Below are 21099 nucleotides of genomic sequence, written 5' to 3' on the forward strand. Positions count from 1 at the left end.
AGCTCCCAGCGCTGGGGCAGGCCCACGGGGGGGGGGCGGGGGCGGGGGGGGCTCCTCCTCCCCCCGCCCCCCTGGAATCGGCCCACAGCTCGGCGGGGCTTAAAAGGCGGCGGGCGGCGGGCGCTGTCTCAGCGCGGTGGTGCTGAAGGAGGGTCGCCCGGCAGCCGACAGCAGGGAGCAGTCGCCGAGCACCATGGGCTTGGGGGTGGCGGCGGCGGCAGCGGCGGTGGCGCTCCTGGCGGTGGCCGGAGCCGGCCTGGCCCCCCGCTCGCCGGACAGCGGGCTCCGGGAGGGGGCTCCGGCGGCTTGGGCGCTGCGCGGCCGGGGCGCGGCCGAGGGGGCGCGGGAGGCGGGCTGGGCCGGGGGTCGCCGGCGAGCCAAGCGGGGCTTCACCTACCCCGGGACCCTCTGGTGCGGCGCCGGGAACATCGCGGAGAGTTACGAGCAGCTGGGTAGGTGTGTGTGTGGGGGGGGGGGCTCCGAGGGTCCAGGGCAGCGTCGGTGGGCGGCCGCGGTCCCCGTCCCCCAAAGCCTGGGCATCTTGTGGCGGGGAGTCCCGCAGGGAGGCACCCTGGGGAAGTTGGTGCCAGAACCAAGGGCTCTGCTTCGGGATATGGCGGTGGGCACACGGCAGGCTTTCGAGGGGGGGGGACGCCGCAGTGCCAGCTGTGGGCAGAGATGCTGCTCTGGGAGGGGGGGTGTCACAGACTGACTACGAAAGCCCTCACTGTCCTCCCCGCACTTCCCCCCCCCCCGCATCCTGGGATTGTAAAGTCCAGCCGGTGATCTTAATAAGAAGGGAGGGGATAAGGGACTTGAGGGGGAAAAATGGAATTTCTGATATTATATACATTGAAAATGCTCTGTGGGCAAAGGGGGAAGCACGCTTTGATCTCCCACACCCGGACGGACGAATGACCGCCCGGGTTTGGTGGAGCTGGCAGAGACGGCCAAACGGGCAGCGGCGATTTAAGAAAAGGACGCCATTCTTTCCCCTCGGAAACCCCTTCTGTGCTTTGTGCTTGAGGTGGGAAAGAAAATTAAACTTTGATTTTGGCTTTGGCTCTTAAGGCAGGCTTATTATTACATAAAAATGGCCAGCGCAGGTAGTCCTTGATTGACGACCACAACGGAGCCCAAAATTTACATTGCTAAGCGAGACATTTCTTAAGCGAGTTCTGCCCCGTTTTGCGACCTTTACTGCCACTGTCTTTAAGCGAATCACTGCAGTTGTTAAAAGAACCCAGTTATTAAGCGAATCTGGCCTCCCCCGTTCACTTTGCTTGGTGGGAGGTCGGAAAAGGGTATCGCGTGACTGTCGTAAATCTGAGTCAGTTGCCGAGCATCTGAGTTTTGATCATAAGAGCCTTGGTGGAGCAGTGGGCTAATGCCTCCTTAAGTAACCCCAGCTGCCTGCCATTAGTGCAGGTTCGCATCCCACCAGGCTCAAGGTTGACTCAGCCTTCCATCCTTCCCAGGTAGGTAAAATGAGGACCCAGATTGTTGGGGGCAACAAGCTGACTTTGTAATAATGCCGCTTTGGGGTGTGTGTGTGAAAGCCCTAACAAGCAGGCATAGACATAGAATGAAGGCTACTGCTAAGCTTGTAAGCCGCCCTGAGTCTTCGGAGAAGGGCGGGATATAAATGGAATTAAAAAAAAAAAAAAGTGACCGCTGGGGATGCTGCGACGGTGCTAAGTGTGACGCTGTAACTTCGAACGGTCATTAAAGGAAGTCAGGGATGCCTGTATATATTTTGCCAAAGTAAAAAGTTGCGGTTGTATCTTATTACATTGGGTCCCCAACCTTAGCCCCTTTAAGGCCTGTGGACTTCAACTCCCAGAATTCCCCAGCCAGCTCTGCTGGCTGGGGAATTCTGGGAGTTGAAGTCCACAGGCCTTAAAGGGGCTAAGGTTGGGGACCCCTGTCTTATTAGCTTATTCTACTTGAGCCAAAAAGAATCAGAAGTCGATGTTTTTCCTTCGCTCCCCTTTTCCTTATCTTGCTTTGCATTTTTGCATTTTATATTCCGATAAATACAATCGTACCACCACCAGCCGAGCTGTCTGGGGCGGGCATTGTGGCCGGGGAGAGGAAATGCCTGGGGGCTCGGTGCTGCTCCCCCCCACTCTAACCACTCCCCCTCACTGCCCCCCCCTCGCAGGCGAGCACCGGGAGACGGACAAGTGCTGCCGGGAGCACGACCACTGCCAGCACCTCATATACCCCTTCACCTTCAAGTACGGGCACCGCAACCTGCGCTGGCACACCATCAGCCACTGCGACTGCGACCAGAGGTGAGGAGGGGGGGCGGCCTGGCAAGGGTCAGAGACCCCGCTTCCCCCAAGGGATCGGCAACACACACACACACACACACACAAACACACACACAGACACAGAGAGACACGGTCTGTGTGATGAAAAGACCACAAAAACATGGCTGCATTATTTATCCTTTTATTACCTTAGTTTCCCCTTCCAGGGTTGCACAATTTTAGGCTTATTATTATTATTTTCTCTGTTGTTTTCCAAGAACCCTGTTTGTGTAATGGGGACAAATTCCTTGTGTGTCTAATCACACTTGGCCAAATAAAGCTATTCTATTCTATTCTATTCTATTCCGTATTCTATTCTATTCTATTCTATTCTATTCTATTCTATTCTATTCTATTCTATTCTATTCTATTCTATTCTATTCTATTCCATTCCATTCCATTCCATTCCATTCCGTATTCTATTCTATTCTATTCTATTCTATTCTATTCTATTCTATTCTATTCTATTCTATTCTATTCTATTCCATTCCATTCCATTCCGTATTCTATTCTATTCTATTCTATTCTATTCTATTCTATTCTATTCTATTCCATTCCATTCCATTCCATTCCATTCCATTCCATTCCATTCCGTATTCTATTCTATTCTATTCTATTCTATTCTATTCTATTCTATTCTATTCTATTCTATTCTATTCTATTCTATTCTATTCTATTCTATTCCATTCCGTATTCTATTCTATTCTATTCTATTCTATTCTATTCTATTCTATTCTATTCTATTCTATTCTATTCTATTCTATTCTATTCTATTCCATTCCGTATTCTATTCTATTATTCTATTCTATTCTATTCTATTCTATTCTATTCTATTCTATTCTATTCTATTCTATTCTATTCTATTCTATTCCATTCCGTATTCTATTCTATTATTCTATTCTATTCTATTCTATTCTATTCTATTCTATTCTATTCTATTCTATTCTATTCTATTCTATTCTATTCTATTCTATTCTATTCTATTCTATATTTTCTATTTTCTATTCTATTCTATTCTATTCTATTCTATATTTTCTATTTTCTATTCTATTCTATTCTATTCTATTCTATTCTATATTTTCTATTTTCTATTCTATTCTATTCTATATTTTCTATTCTATTCTATTCTATTCTATTCTATTCTATTCTATTCTATTCTATTCTATTCTATTCTATTCTATTCTATTCTATTCTATTCTATTCTATTCTATTCTATTCTATTCTATTCTATTCCATATTGAATTCTATTCCTTTTGTTCTATTCTCTTGTTAATTTTTTCTTCTCTCCTCTCCTCTCTTGGTTCATGCCCGGATGTTGGTCCTGGATGCATCTACGCCATTACCACGGCAACCATCCAGAAGACCTCAGTACTTCTTTTTATCTGCAGAGGGTGTTTTCCTAGGACAGCCTGTACCTACCCTTGTGATCTCCTTGTGGCCTCCCTTCCTAATAACCAGATTCAACCCTGTTGGTTTGGGGGATCAACCACGCTCGCTGGAGGCTGCCAGGTGGGGAGGGTAGAGACCCTGACCTTGGCTTTTGACCAGGCAACCTCTCTGATCCAGCGCCCAGAGCTCTGAGGCTGGTGAGCTGCTTCCTTGCGTCAGCTCGAGCACGGTTTAGCCCGTGACCTGGATTCACGTGACCCGTGAAAACCTAGTCAGCCTTCAGGCAGGATTCAGGATGTCTTGGGGATTCATCCTAGGTTGGGGCACAATAAGTGTTTTCCCCCAGTCTCTCTCCCCCCCACATACTCCCCCCCGCGGAGGCTCTTCTGCAGCCTGCAAAGATGCTTTGGGGGGGGCATCCCTCTTTGCTGTTGAGATCCTGGGCAAAACAGGGCTTGCGCAATAAGCCACAAATAGTGGTTGGACATGTCTGACTGGAGGATTTCTGATTTCAGTCATGATCCGGGTTCGGGCTGAGGCCTTTCCAAGTCGGGCCCCAATCCAGGCCCAGATAGTGTGCCTGGGAGGGCCCTGGCCTGGCTCCCAAGGCCACAACTCACAGGGCAGGTGAGGTGACTCTGGATCCCATCCACGCTCAGCTCTGTTGCAATGTCCAGCTTCAGGGGAGGGGGACATCCCTTGCCAAGTGTAAATCAGGAGCATCCAGCGTGGGCCCCTTGAAGACCTATGCTGGCTGGGGAATTCTGGGAGTTGAACTCCACAGGTCTTCAAGGGGCCCACGCTGGATGCCCCGTGATGTAAATACTCTTAGTTTGGAATATTTCAAAGATGCCCCCATCCCACCCCCTGCCAGAGTGAACCTGCCAATCTGCTGTTTGAATGGAGGCATTCACTGGAAGGCCTCGGGAGCGTGGGAATGTCACAGCAGCAGTGCATGCTGGGTGCAGAGTCAGTTCCAGGACAAGACCTGCAAACAGACACACACACACCGGTCTCTTCCAGGCTGAAAGACTGTTTGGGTGCCGTGAACAACACCGCTTCCCGTGTGGTGGGACAGACCTTCTTCAACATCATCCAGGTGCCGTGCTTTGAGCTGGTCCACCAGGAAGCCTGTGTGGAATCCTACCTGTATGTGTGGTGAGTGGGGCCGCCCCTTGGCCGGGTGTCTCACCCTCCCCCCCCACCCAGGAGTCCTCTGCAGAAGGGCCAGTGACCCCCCCCGGGAAGCCTTCCTTGCAGGACTCTAGTCTGCAATGGCCTAGGGTTTCCTGCCTGAGCAGGGGGTTGGACTAGATGACCTCCAAGGCCCCTTCCAACTAGGTTATTCTGTTAATCAGTGGAAGGGCTTCCCTCCAGAAGTTGTGGGTGCTCCATCGCTGGAGGTTTTCCGAGAACAGATTGGACAGCCATAGGTCTGGAATGGCCTAGGGCAGGGGTAGGCAACCTCGGCTCTTTTATGACTCATGGACCTCAACTCCCAGAATTCCTGAGCCAGATTGGCTGGCTTAGGAATTCTGGGAGTTGAAGTCCATGAGTCATAAAAGAGCCGAGGTTGCCTACCCTTGGCCTAGGGTTTCCTGCCTGAGCAGGGGGTTGGACTAGATGACCTCCAAGGCCCCTTCCAACTCGGTTATTCTGTTAATCAGTGGAAGGGCTTCCCTCCAGAAGTTGTGGGTGCTCCATCGCTGGAGGTTTTCCGAGAACAGATTGGACAGCCATAGGTCTGGAATGGCCTAGCGTTTCCTGCCTGAGCAGGGGGTTGGACTAGATGACCTCCAAGGCCCTTCCAACTAGGTTATTCTGTTAATCGATGGAAGGGCAGTTACGACCACAAGTGAGCCCCAATTTTCCATTGCCAAGGGCAGCTGAGTTTTGTCCCATTTTACGACTGTTCTTCCCACCTTCGTTAAGCGAATTGCCGCGGCCGTTAAGTTAGTCACACAGTTGTTAAGTGAATCCGGCTTTCCTCCTTGACTTTGCTGTTCTGAAGGTTGCCAAAGGGGGGTCACGTGACACACAACCCCCCCCAGGGAGCTGCGACCATTGCAAATGAGCCAGTGGCCAAGTGCCCGAATTGTGATCACGTGACCCAACGGTCATGAAGTGCGAAAAACGGTTAAACGTCTCTTTTTTATAGTGACGTCGTAACTTGGGTCACTAAAAGGATAGTTGTTAAGTCGGGGGCGACAGACCCAGGATGGATGTGTTGTGGGTCGGCAGTCGAGCAAGGAGACTACATTCATTATAAGAGTTTAAATCGGATCAGTTGCTTTAAAGCAGCGGCATCCAAGCTTGGGCAATTTGAAGACCTGTGGACTTCAATTCCCAGAATTCCCCAGCCAGCAGTGCTGGCTTCAAATTGCCCAAGCTTGGATGCCGCTGCTTTAAAGCAATCCAGAGTTGGGACCCCGTGTCCGGGCTTCCCCTCCTGCATTCCTCCCCCTTGCAAGTGACCCCACCCCACTCTTTTCCTCCCAGGTGTAAGAACTACAGCCGGACGGTCGTCGCAGTCCTCAAGGACCCGGTGATGTTCGACTATGGAGGAGAGCGGATTGACGCCCCAGCAACCCACCGGCCCAAGGCGGCCTCTTCCTCCTCCACCACCACCACCAGCAGCAGCAGCACCACGTCCGCTGAGACCCACTTCCGACCGTTGGGGAGCTCTCCTCCTCCTCCCCCCTGGAAGCCCACCCAGGCCAGGCCGAGCCCCTTGCCCCCAATGCTTCGGAAGGTCAAAGGGAAGGACGGGCGAGGCCGGAAGGGGAAGGGGGCGAAGAAAAAGCAGAAAAAAGGCACCTGGGGCAAATCGGGTACCCCCGTTGCCCACCAGCACCCCACTGCGGAGGGGGTCCCCCTGAAGCGGCTGGCTGTGCAGGAGCTGCCGAAGGGGGACACCCAGGCCCCAGACGGGCACCCCGAGATGGGGCAGGGGGACTCTTTCAATGCCGTCTTGAGTGACGAGCCCGGCCAAGTGGGGAGCGAGCTGGCTCCTCCTGGCATGCCTGAGAGCATGCAGACGGTCCTGCAAAAGGGCTGCCCTACCGCTGGCCCGCCGGGGGGGAGGAAGAGGAGGAGGAGGAGGAGGAGGAGGAAGCTGCAGAAGGAAGAGGAAACCTCGCCACGACATCAGAAGCACTCCATGTCTGGCAGAGACTCGGAGGAGGGAATGTGGGTAGCATAAAGGAGGAGCAAAGAGCCCCCCCGCAACCTCTGGGGGAAGGTCCTCGCGGCTGAAGTGCGAACAAAGTTACAGAACAAGAGTCGCCCCAAAGGTGCTTTTTCCAAAAGGCCACTGGATTGTCTTAAGTTTTCTCTTGTTTTTTCCTTTGAAAAGGTTTCGCTTCTCATCCCAGAAGCTTCTTCCGTTCATGAAGAAGGTTCTCCAGAAGTGAAGAAGCTTCTTGGGTGAGAAGCAAAATGTTTTCCAAAGGGGGGAAAAAAATAACCAAAAACCCAAGAAAGTCCAGTTGCCTTTCGGAAAAAAACACCTGTGGGAGAACTGTGAGACCAAGAGGGTGGGGAATTTCCACAGGGACTTTGGAGGTCTTCTAGTCCACCCCCCCTGCTTGAGCAGGAGACCCTATGCAGAAGACCGGACCTGCTCTGTCGGCCTTGATGAAGGAGGAATAAAAGCAGATTTAACGATGCACTGGTGCCCTCTACGCGGTCCATTTTGTAAAATCCTTTTGGCCTGAGGAGGTGCCCCCCCCGGAAGAGGTCAGTAGGCCAGCCAGGACACAGACACGCCCCCCCCCACTTGGCCTGCTCATGGCTAAACCCAGCTCCCAACAGGCCTGGAGCGACCTTTTTGGAGGCAGCTGTCCCTTTCGAGCCCCCCTGCCTGGCCAGAAAGCTAACTTGGGGGGGGGGTGCAAGGTTGCCCAAGGGGCTCCGTCCGGCGTCTCCCCACCCCCTGCTAGTCCCCAACTCTCTGGGTCCTCTCCCACCCCACAAGGGGGGTCCTGGTTTCAGAGTTTTCCACCTAAATGTCCCCAGATGTTCATGCTGGCTCTGACGAACCTGATTTTTTTTAACTTTGGCAAAAACCACATTCAGATTCTCAGAAGTATAACTGGGGGGGGGGAGGAAGGAGAGACCCTCAGGAAAACAGTGGGGAGGCCCAGAAGACACCAAGGTGCTCAACGTCAACCAAGAGGCACAACAGATGCCAGGAGAAGCTGGAATTCCGTCACCTGCTCGCCAGGCTCCAGTGCCCAGCCAGCTCCCTGTCCAAACCTTCTTTTTTTGGGGGGGAGGGGGGTGTTTCTGACCCCTGGGGAAGCGGCTTCCTTGCTCCCCTCCCACCAGCTGGGACAATTGCTTCCCCCCCACACAGAAATGGCACTTCACCCCCCTCCCTTTCTAGCCCTCCTGCTTTGCTCAGGGAGAGTCTGGGCAATGAACGTGGGGCCCAGCCGAGCTCCCCTCCGCTTGGACACGGGGGCCACCTTGCTGGCAGAGGATGGGGGGGGCCTCCTAGCCCTTGGCCTCCAGGATCTGGGCCAGTCACAGGGGTGGACATGGCCGTGCTCCTCCCCAGGGTTGGGGGCTTCAGGCAGGCAGGAGAAGCGACAGCTCCACTGATCTCCCCCGACACTTCAACAGGGGTCCTGAATCCAGGGAGGTAAAAGATGGCTGCCTATGGGCAGGAGAGCCCCCCTCCTCCTCCTGCATGTGGGGCTCAAGGGGGGAGCCCGAGCGGGGAAGGGTCCAGCCCCCCTGAAGTCTCTAAACAGCCTTGGTGGAGCAGTGGGCTGATGCCTCCTTAAGGAACACCAGCTGCCTGCCATTAGTGCAGGTTCGAGTCCCACCAGGCTCAAGGTTGACTCAGCCTTCCATCCTTCCCAGGTAGGTAAAATGAGGACCCAGATTGTTGGGGGCAATTAAGCTGACTTTGTAATAATGCCGCTTGGGGTGTGTGTGTGAAAGCCCTAACAAGCAGGCAGATACATAGAATGAAGGCTATTGCTAAGCTTGTAAGCCGCCCTGAGTCTTCGGAGAAGGGCGGGATATAAATGGGATTAAAAAAAAATAAATCTCCGCCGCAAGTGCCAAGGAGAGCAGAGTCCGCACCCGCCTCCTGCTTGGCCAGGCCCCCTGGCTGGGTCCGCCTTGGGGCCCCCGAGGAACGTGGCCCCTACCCCCAGCTCCCAGTCCCGGCCAGCGCATGCACGCATGCAGGGCCCAGGGTGGGCGGCCTCATCTCCCGGCGCAAAGGTCAGAGGGCCAGACTTGGGGGGAGATTCTGGCCGAGCGGAGGGCGAGCATCGAGAAGCACCACCCGCGCCCAGAGACGCCCAAGGGAGGGTCTGCCAGTCCCCAAAGACCCGGCCCCACGTCCCGAAGGCCAAGGGGCTGCCGCTCTCCCAGGGAGTCAGCCAGGAGCTGGCCCACAACAGGCAGAAGTCAAGGCAACTCCTTGCCAAGACCAAAGCCACCCTGGGCTCCCCAGCAGACCGTCTGGCTCTGCCAAAGCAAACCTTGTGCCCAACGGAGCCAAGTCTGCCAGGCTGGCCTCTCAGCTCCTCCTCTTCACAGCCGGGGCAGAGAAAAGCTCGAGGGAGGAGGAGGAAGAGGAGTCCGTAGAAACACCATTTATTCTTTTTGCTGTCGGGAGGGGACACGGGGGGGCGGGAAGGGGAGGGGTAGAAGGCGCTACTTGGCATTCCAGCCGCTGCCACGAGACTCTCCCCCTCCTGGGTCACAAAGGCGGCCATTGACTGCGGGTGCAACTTGCAAGCTTTTTTTCTTCCTCTCTCTTTTTTTAGTAACACAACTGAATAAATATTGTCCCGGAGAAGCCCCCCCCCCACAGAGCGACAGCGCAGCTTAGGGTGGAGGCCGCGTTGCTGTCGGGGCTCAGGCAGCGAAGCGCCCCGAATCTTGACACAGCCACTGAGCACAGAATAGCGAGAGAGAGAGAGAGAGAGAGAGAGAGAGAGAGAGAGAGAGAGAGAGAGGGAGAAAGAGAGAGGAAGGAAGGAAGGAAGGAAAGAAGGGAGAGACAGGGAGATTGGACGCACAGCACGTCCAGCCTCCAAGTTTGAGGCCAGGCCTTCTCGTGTCACTCCTGGCCCAGCCCTTCTGCTTCTGCGTCTCACACACACTCCCCGGCAAAATAGTGGTGGGAAGCGGGCATGGGAGAGCAGAAGGCACAAACGCCTCCACGGGTCCGAAAGCCGCAAGGCCGCCGCGGTGCCAAGACTCCGGCAGCTTCCTTCAGTCTCTGCTCTCCACGGTGGGCACCGCCTGGCATCCCCGGCGCGCTTTTCCCCACTGGGGTGGGGGTTGGGGGGGAGAAAACGAACGAAAGGAAGGAGGCGGCGCGAGGTGGCTGAGCAATATGGTTCTGCTTGGCTCCGCCCGCGGGAGACTACCGGTCCATCTCGTCCAGGAGTGGGGTGGCGTCGCCGGCCACGGACATGGGCGTGCTCTCGATCATGGGGCTGGGCGAGGGCCGAGGGGTCAGCCGCTGCTTCTGCTTCCGGCGCTCGGCCTCCTTCTCCTGCAGCCATTGTTCGGCCATCTTGCCCCAGTCGATGGGCGCCTGGGAGGTGGACCTGCCGGGGAAACGGGGAAGGCCATGAGGACTGGTGGCATGGCTCCCTTCAGCTGCGGCTGCGTCCGACGGGTGGCCGTCCTATTGGCTGGGGTGTCCAAGCTTGGCCCCTTTAAGACTGGTGGACTTCAACTCCCAGAATCCCCCAGCCAGCAATTCTGGGAGTTGAAGTCCAAGGGGCCAAGCTTGGACACCCCTGATATTGGCAACTGACGCGTAGGACAAAGCTAGCGTTCATGAACACCAACCAGCATTCAGAAGACAGGATGAAAACTCCTTATTCTCACAACGTGTGGACAGACTTAATCCTAGTTTCAGCTGGGAAAAACTGGTCATCCTAGAGCAAGCCAGGTCCCCAAAGGCCGGGGAATTTCCAGGAGCCTGAGAAATTACAGGCTCGGCAAAAAGAGACGGTCCACAGGCCAGGAAGGGAACAAGCAAGACCCAGGGGCCTCCCCACCAGTAATCGGCATCCAGATGAGCAGAGATGAAACTCCAGGATTAAGGTCAGATCAACAAACAAGAAGTAAACAACGCCCCAATCCGGGCACGGCCACACAAGCCGAGAGGGAACAGCCCCACCAACAATAACAAGGAAGGCCAACAGAACATTAGCTATTCTATTCTATTCTATTGTAATTCTATGCTATTATTCTTATTCTATTATTATTATTATTCTATTCTATTCTATTCTATTCTATTCCTATCATGATTCTATTCTATTCTAGTCTAGTCCTATTCTATTCTATTTTATTATTCTATTATTCTATTCTAGTCCTATTCTAGTCTACTGTAATTCTATTTTATTATTCTATTATTCTTATGATTCTATTCTATTCTATTCTATTCTATTCTATTCTATTCTATTCTATTCTATTCTATTATTCTATTCCTATCATGATTCTATTCTATTCTATGCTAGTCCTATTCTATTCTAGTCTACTGTAATTCTATTTTATTATTCTATTCTTCTGATGATTCCATTCCATTCCATTTCATTCCTTCAGAATTCTATTCTGTTCTATCCTATCCCTATTTTTTCTATTTCTATTCTACACCACCCATCTCAGAGAGCACCAAGGACCCCACACTCCTCCTCCTCTTCCACCCCGCAACCCCACCTCCCTTCTAGCCCCAACGATGTTTCCCAGTTTGGGTCATGGAAACATCCAAGCTCAGATTGACCACCAAGGACCCCGTACTTCTTCCCCTCCCCCTCCTGCACCCCACAAACGCCGCCTCCCTGCCAGCACCAGCCACGTCCCCCCCCGTTTGGGCCAGGAAGGGCGTCTGCAAGGGAGGCACCCGGCGCAGAGGAGCCTCAGGCCAGCCCTGAGCTGCAGACGCCCTCCTGGGGTGACCTGGAGCCTCCTCTGCAGGCGGGGCTGCCGGGCGCCCTGGCAAGGCTCCCCCCTAAACCCGGCGCAGGCCCTGCCAGAGGGAAACGCCCGCAGGCCCGGCTGCCCTGCTGGGGCGCCTGCCGAGATTCCCCGCTGGGGAGGGAAAGGCGCCCGGTTAAGGGATTGCCCTGCCTTTCAAGGCAGCCGGACCCCTCCAGGCCGAAGAAGAGAGAGAAGGGAGGGGCCCCGTAAAATGTGCTCCCCAAAAAAGGCAACTGGGCTTCCGTGAAAAGGTTTCGCCTCTCATCCAAGAAGCTTCTTCGGTTCTTCAGAGCTTCCTTCTTTGTCCGTCTGTCTCTCTCACCGCCCACTCGTCTGGCCTGAGCGCTTTTCTTTCTTTCTTTCTCTTTCTTTCTTTCTTTCTTTTTCTTTCTTTCTTTCTTTCTCTTTTTCTTTCTTTCTTTTTCTTTCTCTTTCTTTCTTTCTTTCTCTCTCTCTCTCTTTTGCTTTCTTTCCCCTTCCCTCCTTCCTCCCTCCCTCCTCTCCCTCCCCCCCTCTGAAGAACCGAAGAAGCTTCTTTGACGAGAAGCGAAACGTTTTCAAGGAAAACCCCCTTTGGCACAACCACGAGGACTGAGTGTCTCCCCAGCCCCTCCAAAGGGGGGGGTGACCCAGGAACCCCCTTCCCGGGCCCCAGAAGGAGAGGTGCCCCCCGCCCCCCCTTCTCCCCGCCAGGCCTGGCTTCCACAGGCTGCTCCTCCGACAGGCAGCCGGCCAGCCAGCCAAGGGGAGGGGAGCCTGGGAGGGGGTCCGTGCTGCACAGTGACTCAGGAACTGGGGTGCCCTCCCACCCACCCACCCCACTTGTGGGGGGAGGTCTCGCTTACTTGGGGGGCTGCCGTTGCCCGGAGCTGGAGGAAGGCTGCTGTGACGGCGGCTGAGACTGGGTGGACTGGGGCGTGGTGCTGGCCTGGAGCTGGTGGTACTGGGGGGTAGTGATGGGCTGGCTGGGGGTGGTGTAGGAGTAGCTGGGGGTCAGCAGAGGGGTGGCCACTGGCTGCTGGGCGGGCGTGGTGAAGACCTGCAAGAGAGACGCGTCGCAAGTCAGGGGCGCAGAGGGGCCGCTGCGGAGAAACCCCGACTTACAACCGTTCGTTTAGCGACCGTTCAAAAAAAGTGACTCACGACCGTTTTTCACACTTACGACCACGGCCACGTCCCTTTGGTCGCCTGATCAAAATTCAGCCCCACGGCCACTGGCACGTACTTATGACGGCTGCGGCGTCCCGGGGGTGTGTGTGTGTCACGTGACCCCCCCCCCCTTTGGGGACCTCCCGACAAGCAGAGTCAACGGGGGAAGCCGGATTCGCTTAAGCCACCAGAGCGAATTGCTTAGCAGCCGAGGCAAACCGTCATACAATGGGGCTCAAGTAACTTAACAAGACGCCCCCCCACCTTACTCAACAACGGAAACTTTGGGTTCCGTTGTGGTCGCTAAGCGGAGGACTGCCTGCAGCCAAAGACGTACCCCGATTCTGTGGGGGGCGAGAAAGCCTGGGGGGGGGCACTGTGCCAGCAGTGGGGATGGCTGGCTGCTGCCCTGCTGGGGGGGGGCGTCCTTTCAGCAGAAGGTCTGGCGGGGCCCATGGCGGAGGGCTCTCCTGCGTGGTTTTCTAAGGCTCACTCCTGACTTACTCCAAATAGAGCTGGAAGGGGCCTTGGAGGTCGTCTAGTCCAACCCTCTGCCCTGAGCAAGGGACCCTAGGCCGCTTCGGACAAGTGGCCGTCCAGTCTCTTCTTAAAAGCCTCCAGGGATGGAGCAATCACGATTTCTGGTGGCCGGCTGTTCCACCGGTTAACCGTCCTGACTGCCAGGAGGTTTCTCCTTAATTCCAGGTTGCTTCTCTCTTTGCTCAGTTTCCATTTGTTGTTTCTTGTCCGGCCTTCAGGAAAATACGCGGACCCCCTTCTTCTTTGGGGCAGACCCTCAAATACTGAAACGCTGCTCTCATGTCCCCCCCCCTCTTCTTTTCTCTAGACTGGCCACTCTAGAAAGTGAGTTCAAGTTCCATCTTTTGTGCCAATGTACATTTGCGTGTTGTGTGAATGCTCATTTCTCCCTCCAGGCTTAGATTTTTTCCCTAGGTGCACCTGGAGAGGACCCTGCCCTCTCCCCCATTCAGTGCCCGCTGGCTGTGCAGCATGGACATCGCTTTGTCCCGGCTCTTTTACTGGCAGGGCGACTGGTGAGCCCCTCCCCCCCTCCCCGGCTGTTGCGGGGGCCCCAACACTGGAGGTTTTCCAGAAGAGAATGGACAGCCATTTGTCTGAAACGGGAGAGCGTCTCTTGGCTGAGCAGCAGGGGGCTGGACTAGAAGACCTCAAGGTCCCTTCCAACTCTGCTCTTCTGCTATAAACCACATCCGTGAGCGCCGACTAGGAGCCTGAAGACACGGCGGAAAGCCCTTAATTTCACAATAGGTGGGCGGATTTAACCAGAGTTTCAACTGGGAAACAGTGACCGCCTCAGATCAAGCCAAGTCCATAAGGGCCAAAGAAGCCGGGCATTCGGCCAGCATGGATGTCGCCTTGTCCCGGCTCTTACTGGCAGGGTGACTAGTGAGCCCCCCCCCAGGCTGCCAGCTTAGCCCATTCTCCCCTGGAGGAGCTTCTCCCTTGGCGGTGCCTTCCCCCCCCCCAGGAAAGCAGCCCCCCCTGGTCTCCTGCCCACTGTTGTGATTCCGTACTAGCCAGTGGATCCGGCAGCTGAGTCCAGGGAATGAGAGGAGGAGGAGGGGCCTGGGGAGCCATCAGAGTCGGAGGAAGGCTCTGAGGAGCCCCCGGACTTACAATCTGATGAAGAGCCTGGCCCCTCCACTCGTGCTCAGGCTGAGACCCAGCTGTGCTGGGAAGCTGAGTCAGACTCTGACACTCGTAAACGCAATCAGGCAACACGAGCAGGACAGAGGGAGGCAACGGGGTGGCTCCAAGGCAGGAGGAGAAGGCACTGAGTAGCCACACCGTGGGGCTGCATATCAAAAAGGGAAGGTGTGGGCAGGGCTGGCTGCTGAAGGCAACCGTTTGCGAAGGACTCCAGTTTCAAGGGATCATGTTTTGCTTGCTTTGCCTGTGAATAATTTCCCTGTTTGACTCGTGCTCCATTTGCTTTTGAACAATTCTCCGTTGGAAAACGTGTTCTGTTGCTTTCGCTTTGGGGACAACTATCAGGTCTGTAACTCAAATAAAAGGGGTTTGTTTTTCCAGCCTCCTTGTTAAAAGAGGGGTTTGTCCTTGTGAGGGAACAAGGACTCACACAGGCTGGGACGGAACGCCCGCTTTCAAAGCAGTCGGGCTCGGGAAGAGGGACTGGGCAGCCCTGAGAAGGAGTCCAGGCCTGCAGCTGGCCCAGCCCAGAGAAGCTTCCGCTCTTTTCTTCCCGATAAACGTGGGGCACCGAGCGGGCAGGATTTGGGCAAAGGGCCTCTGGGGAGAACAGTTGCCCTGCTGCCCAGCTGAGGTGGGGCGCTGCTGGGCGACTCGGGCGGGTCGCAGGCCCCATCCGCCCACTCACATGGTAAGCGCTGCTGCCTCCGCCGCTGCCCCCGTAGCCGTACTGACTGGAAGCCCACTGTGCAGGGGTGGCGTTGGCGTTCTGCCCCTGGCCGGTCACGGCAGCGATGGCGCTGAACATCTGAGAGGTCATGTTTTGTGGCAAGGCGTTGACGGCTCGGGTCAGGTCTGCCGGGACAGAAGGAAGAAGGCGGTTAGATTGGGGGGTCTCCATTTTGGCCCCTTTACGACATGTGGACTTCAACTCCCAGAATTTCAATTCTGGGAATCGAAATCCACACGTCGTAAAGGGGCCAAGGTTGGAGACCCCTGGGTTAGAACACACACACACACACACACACACAAACACACACACACAGAGCCCCGGTTCCTACACACCAGGGAGGGAGGTGGTGCCACGAGGCCTCTGCCGAGACTCACCTGCGAGGTTGATGTTGGCAGGGGTGGCGTTGATGGAGGCGGGAGTCCGGGTTCGGCTGCTGCTGCTGGGAGTGACACCTGAGCAGGGAGGGGAGAAGAGAGGGAGGGCAGCCAGGTGAGAGACAGGTGAGGGAGTGGCCCAGGTAAGAGCTTCGGAAAGCTGGCCACTGGCCTAGGTGTTCCCCCCTCTGGCTGGACTGGCACAAGCGAAGGGAGCAGCCCAGGGCTGTGGGCAGACTGGAAGGGTGCCTCTGGCTCAGCTCTGCAGGAAGGGGACCACCAGGGATGGGGATTCTGGACTTTGTAGTTTTCTGGACAGACTAGGAGCAACATCGTCATCAGCAGGCAAGGTCGACTCAGCTTTCCATCCTTCCAAGGTCGGTAAAATGACCCAGACGGTTGGGGGCTGACTCTGTAAAACTTCTTAGGGAGGGTTGCAAAGCACCGTGAAGCGGGTATATAAGTCTAAGTGCTCTTGCTTTGGAAGGAAGGAAGGTGAGAAGGAAGGAAGGAAGGAAGGAAGGAAGGAAGGAAGGAAGGAAGGAAGGAAGGAAGGAAGAAAGACAGAAAAGGGAGGGAGGAAGGAAGGAAGGAAGGAAGGAAGGAAGGAAGACAGAAAAGGGAGGGAGGAAGGAAGGAAGGAAGGAAGGAAGGAAGGAAGGAGTGGGTGGCCCAGTTGTTACAACACAGCATTGCAGGCTGACACTGCCCACCGCCAGGAAGTTCGATCCTGACCAGACTCAGCCTTCTGTCCTTCCGAGGTCGGAAAAATGAGGACCCAGATTGTTGGGGGCAAACAGGCTGACTCTGTAAAACTTCTTAGAGAGGGCTGTAAAGCACCATGAAGCTGTATATAAGTTTGCTATTGCTTGGGAAGGAAGGAAGGAAGGAAGGAAGGAAGGAAGGAAGGAAGGAAGGAAGGAAGGAAGGAAGGAAGGAAGGAAGGAAGGAAGGAGTGAGTGATGGTGAAGTGGTTCGAATGCAGCACTGCAGGCTGACTCTGCCCACAGCCAGGAAGTTCGACCCTGACCAGCTCAACGTTGACTCAGCCTTCCGTCCTTCCGAGGTGGCTAAAAGGAGGACCAAGATGGTTGGGGGCAAATTGGCTGACTCTGTAAACCGCCGAGGGAGGGCTGTAAAAGTACTGTGAGGTGGCTTATAAGACTAAGTGCTGTTGCTACTGCTATCATCGTCTTCTTTGTGATAACTCCTCAATACTGGAACTCGGAGGCACCAGCGGGACCCTCCGAGGGGCAGCCGCTGGTCAGGGAACCAGGCCCCCCAGCCCAAGGCCGGAGCCGGCAGCAGCATCGCCAACCCCCCCAGCCCTGTTAGCCTTCCATAAAGCAGGAAGGACCGGGCTATGCTCCAGAGCCTGGGGGGGCGGGGGGGACATACGCCGAGGGCCCCCGACTCCTGGCTCTGTTGTTAGAAGGCCGGGGGTCTGGCTCGGCCTGTACTCAAATTAGACATTTTAATTATTTTTTTTAAAAGCATTTCAACGTTTTTCACTGCTTTTACTATTTTAAAATGTTTTTACGAATTCAGTTACAATGCATGTTTTTGAACCGTGGGCCACCCAGGATTGTTTGCTGAGATGAGCAGCTATACAAATAGAAACTAATAATAACAATAAAAAATAAAAATAAAAACCATCCTTGCAGGCCGAGGCAGGGCTTTCCTCTGCTCAGAGTCATTTGCTGAGATGGCTGTAGAAATCAGCCAGCCAGCCAATCAATCAATCAAAACCACCCTTCAGCTGCTCCGCAGGGCAACAGCTACACCACGGAGGAGCCCAGAAAGGGGGAGGGAGGGGGAGGGGGCACCTGGGCCTTACCTGGCACAGGGTCCTGGTAGTGGTCCTTGAACCACCGGAAAAGGCCATTGACCGTGGGGAAGATGTGGTTGCGGTACCGGAATCCCTCTGGCGTCACCGTCACGTACTCAATTCTGTGGCGAGAGACCTTTGTGGCAACCCTGGCCAAAGTGGGCCGTCGCGCCAGCCCAGGGGGAGGGTCGAGATGCCCACCCCCCCACCCTTCTGGTTCTGGCCCGTCCGTTTGCCAAAAGAAGCCAGGAGGGCAGAGAGCGGAGAGGGGCTGAGCACGGGGACCTGCCAGGGCCCAGGTCAGGCCCAGATGCTGCAAACCAGCTGTGGCCTCCTCACAGCTCCTGAGGGAGGAGCTCTGCCCGTGACCCTCCCTCCCAGGATTCATTTGGGGGGCCTGGGGAAGGGGCTTCCCTCAGCAGCAGGAGCTCCGCTCTGCGCCCGGGAGGTCCCCCTGAAAGGGCCGCTGGGCTGAGCCAGAGAGCGGCCGAAAGGCCTGACCGACTGGCGCTGGTCCGGGCGGGGGGGGGGGGGGACACAGGGGGGTGGGGTTGAGACCCACCTGGGCTTCCCTCGGGGCTGGTAGCCCAGCAGGAACTTTCCCGGAAGGTCCTTGCAGGCGCAGATGAAGTAGGGGATGAAGGCGGGTTTCTCCTTCTTGGTCTTAATCAGCAGCTCCTCCAGTTTCTGAGACGGACCAGAGAGAGAGAGTCAGAGAGGGAGGGAGGAGAGAGAGAGGGAGGAAAGAGAGATGGAGAGAGGGAGAGGGAGAAAGAGAGGGGGAGGGAGAGAGGGAGGAAGGGATGGAGGGAGAGAGAGAGAGGGAGGGAGAGGGAGGAGAGAAAAAGAGAAAGGGAGGGAGGAAGAGAGAGAGGAGAGAGAGAGAGTCAGAGAGAGGGAGGGTGAGAGGGAGGAGAGAAAAGAGAGACAGAGAGAGAGGGAGGGGAGGCGGTGATTGGCATTTGCCCCCAGTGGAGGCTCCCCTTCCGCATTTTAACTCTTTGAATAAAATAAAATTACAGGTCAAAGGTCGCTTCCTTGTGGAGGAGGAGGAGGAGGGCTCTGCCCGGCCCGCCCCTCTCTCCCCTCCCCTCACCTTCCGATCTCCCCCGTTGCACTCGTGGTAGTACTTGTGGCCGAGCAAATCGCGGGCGAAGGAGGCCATGGGCTGGACGTAGCGGGCCACGATCTCGTCCAGGTCCTCAAACTCCTGGGGAGGGAAAGGAGCACGGGAGGAAGAGGAGGAGGTGGTCCCCCAGGGGAGGGTACCCCTCTCCACCCCCACCCCCGCCGCGCGCTCGGCCCCCCTCACCTCGGTGTTGATCCAGAGGGTGGCCCCCAGGCTGAAGGCGTTCTCCTTGCCCTCCTCCCGCACGTCCACGTGCTGGTAGATGTTGTCGCAGACCTTCCAGGTGACGGTCAGGTGGTTCTCTCCTTTGCTGCTGGGCCGAATGACCACGTCGCCCTGGTCCATGGTCTCCATCATCTTCTCGGCCTGCTTGAAGTTGATGTTGTGGAAGGAGGGGTGGGCGATCACCCGCTTGATGTAGGCTGGAGGGGGGAAGAGGCCAGGCGGCTGTGGGCACCCGCTCTCCGCCGGGAGCTCCGGCTGCCCCGGCCCCCTCCCCAGGCTGGCGGCCTGGCCCCCGCCGGGCACTCACTGGTCCGCTGCTGCTTCCTCTTCAGCTCTTCCTCCTGCTTGTGGTCAGCAGCCTCGGCCGCAAAGTCGTAGTGGGCGTCCTTGGGCAGCTTCCACTCGTTGCTCCGGTCCATCAGGTCCGAAGTCCTGCAGGTCAGGTCGGCACTGAACTTCTCAATGTCGATCTTCATGATCCTGCAGTGGACGGTCATCCCCACCTGCCGAGGGAGGGAGGGGGAGGGAAGGGAAGGAAAGAAAGAAAAGAGGGAGGGAGGGAATTAATTAATTCAAGATGGACACAGGGGTCCCCCCGGATATGCAGAGGTGAGCCCAGCACCGCGGACGCTTGAGTGGATGAGGCACGTGTGATGGGTTTCACCACCAGTGGTGCTGGTCCATCGGAAGACCCCGAGGGTGGCCCAAAGCGCCTCCTGTGGTCGCCAACTCCCCACTTCTAGGGGGTGGCCTGGTACACCTCAAAGACTCAGGGAAGTGGGTCATTGGGGCAGCACCCCGACTTATATACCGCTTCACAGCCCTCTCTCACCAGCTGCACTCTTAACCACTGGGCCACCCAGCTCAGGGGTTAAGGCCTGCCCTGCGCCCTAGAGGGGTCTCGATGTGGGGAGCGGAGCCCTTCTCGTCCCGCTGGATGCATCGGTAGAGGGCTCTTCCAACTTGGCCCTTGGATGACTTGTCCACAAGTCATCAAGGGGCCAAGCTGGGAGACCCCTGCCTCAGTAGCTCTGAGGGTTGCAGCCACGTTCCCCTCTGGAGGGTCTCCCAGGGGTGGGCCTCCGAGGCACCTTCCTGTGGGATGCCCCAAAGGGGCCTTTTCCAAAAGCCAACTGGACCTCCTTACTTTTCTCTTCGAAAACCTTTTACTTCCCACCCAAGGAGCTTCCTCCGATGCCTTTGGGGGAAAAGCAGCTTTGGGAAAACCACGACCGGATGAGGGAGGAGAATCCCCGCGGACGTCCTGAGGTTTCTCCCCTTGAGTGGACGGGGAAGACGGCGCTGTGGGTGCCCCTCCCCTCCCCCTTAATGTCTACACCGAGGGGCTGCGTGCAAGACATTGTTCGGTGTTCTGGGGGTGCGGGACACAGAATATGCCACCGCGGTGCCCGGCGATGTGCCTCAATGCCAGACAGCTGGCAGAGGTGGAAGGAGAGAAACAGCCTGGGTCTTAATCAGCGGAACAGAAGTGGCCTCCGTGTAGCATGCCTTCTTTCTTTTTTCTTGTGTGTTTGGGTTTTTTTGACAGGAGAAATATAAAAATGCTGGGATGGTGGCACGCAGAGCCCTCTCTGTGGGCACGTGCGCCGTAGGCCCAGTCCTAGGCCTTCAGCTGGGTTTTATAAAACCTTTTCGCTTTAGGCCTCTGCCGCCATGTGCAAAAAAAAAAAAAGGTTCAATCAATCAATTTCAACTTCTCTCGGGGGGGGGGGGGGGGGAAAGATCTCGCAAAGTTGGAATTGATGGATTGAACTTTTTAGTTCCACCCAGTCTGTGACCACCGCAGCCACGCCCACCCAATTGGCCACACCCACAGAGCCCCCCCCCCGACGATACGTAAGTGGGTTTTGGGTTGCAGCTTGGGCACTCGGTCTCTAAAAGGTCCGCCATCACTGGGATAGGGTCTCCCGCTTGGGCAGGGGGGCTCGGCTAGAAGACCTCTGAGGTCCCTTCCCACTTACGTCATTCTGTAAAGTCAGAGGAGCAAGGACTTTGGGCCCCCGGGGGTCTCGGCTCCTGCTAAAGCGGTGGGGCAGAAGCCAAGCTGGAGGGGGCACCAGTTGTGGGGTCTCTGGCCTTGCGGAGTTGGAGGCTGGCAATCCCCCCCCCAAAGGCTCCAGTCCCCGGCCAAGAAGCTGCACAAACACCCAGCTCTTGTCCTGGGAGAAGGGCCCCCCTCCCAACCAAGGCCTGGGGGTTTTCCTTTCCCATCCGCCACGCTGGAGATCTGCTCCTAGCCAGAAAACAAGCCTTTTAAACAAACGGGCGGTCACTGCCCGGTA

The 21099-nt window shown here is 55.9% G+C and overlaps 2 protein-coding genes across 2 annotated transcripts in view; one reads left to right on the top strand and one right to left on the bottom strand.

Annotated features, from left to right (window-relative positions):
• Positions 1 to 193: 193 nt before the first annotated feature.
• PROCA1 (protein interacting with cyclin A1) lies at positions 194 to 7033 on the top strand (the record flags this gene model as incomplete). Its single annotated transcript, XM_083379823.1, has 4 exons — positions 194 to 452; positions 2165 to 2297; positions 4728 to 4862; positions 6204 to 7033. The coding sequence occupies 4 exons, from the start codon at positions 194 to 196 to the stop codon at positions 6904 to 6906; spliced, it is 1230 nt and encodes a 409-aa protein (XP_083235949.1). The 3' UTR covers positions 6907 to 7033.
• Positions 7034 to 9304: 2271 nt separating this feature from the next.
• SUPT6H (SPT6 homolog, histone chaperone and transcription elongation factor) overlaps positions 9305 to 21099 on the bottom strand; it is a 53856-nt gene continuing 42061 nt past the window's right edge. The window contains exons 29-37 of the mRNA XM_083349579.1: positions 19104 to 19299; positions 18755 to 18993; positions 18539 to 18652; positions 18005 to 18129; positions 17452 to 17564; positions 15615 to 15692; positions 15196 to 15362; positions 12512 to 12705; positions 9305 to 10285 (exon numbers count right to left, since the gene is read on the bottom strand). Coding sequence (XP_083205705.1) covers positions 10099 to 10285; positions 12512 to 12705; positions 15196 to 15362; positions 15615 to 15692; positions 17452 to 17564; positions 18005 to 18129; positions 18539 to 18652; positions 18755 to 18993; positions 19104 to 19299 — 1413 coding nt within the window. The 3' untranslated portion in view covers positions 9305 to 10098. The remainder of the gene's footprint in view (positions 10286 to 12511; positions 12706 to 15195; positions 15363 to 15614; positions 15693 to 17451; positions 17565 to 18004; positions 18130 to 18538; positions 18653 to 18754; positions 18994 to 19103; positions 19300 to 21099) is intronic.

The sequence above is a fragment of the Vipera ursinii genome (assembly GCF_947247035.1).
Source record: "Vipera ursinii genome assembly, chromosome: 1".
Lineage (NCBI taxonomy): Eukaryota > Metazoa > Chordata > Lepidosauria > Squamata > Viperidae > Vipera > Vipera ursinii.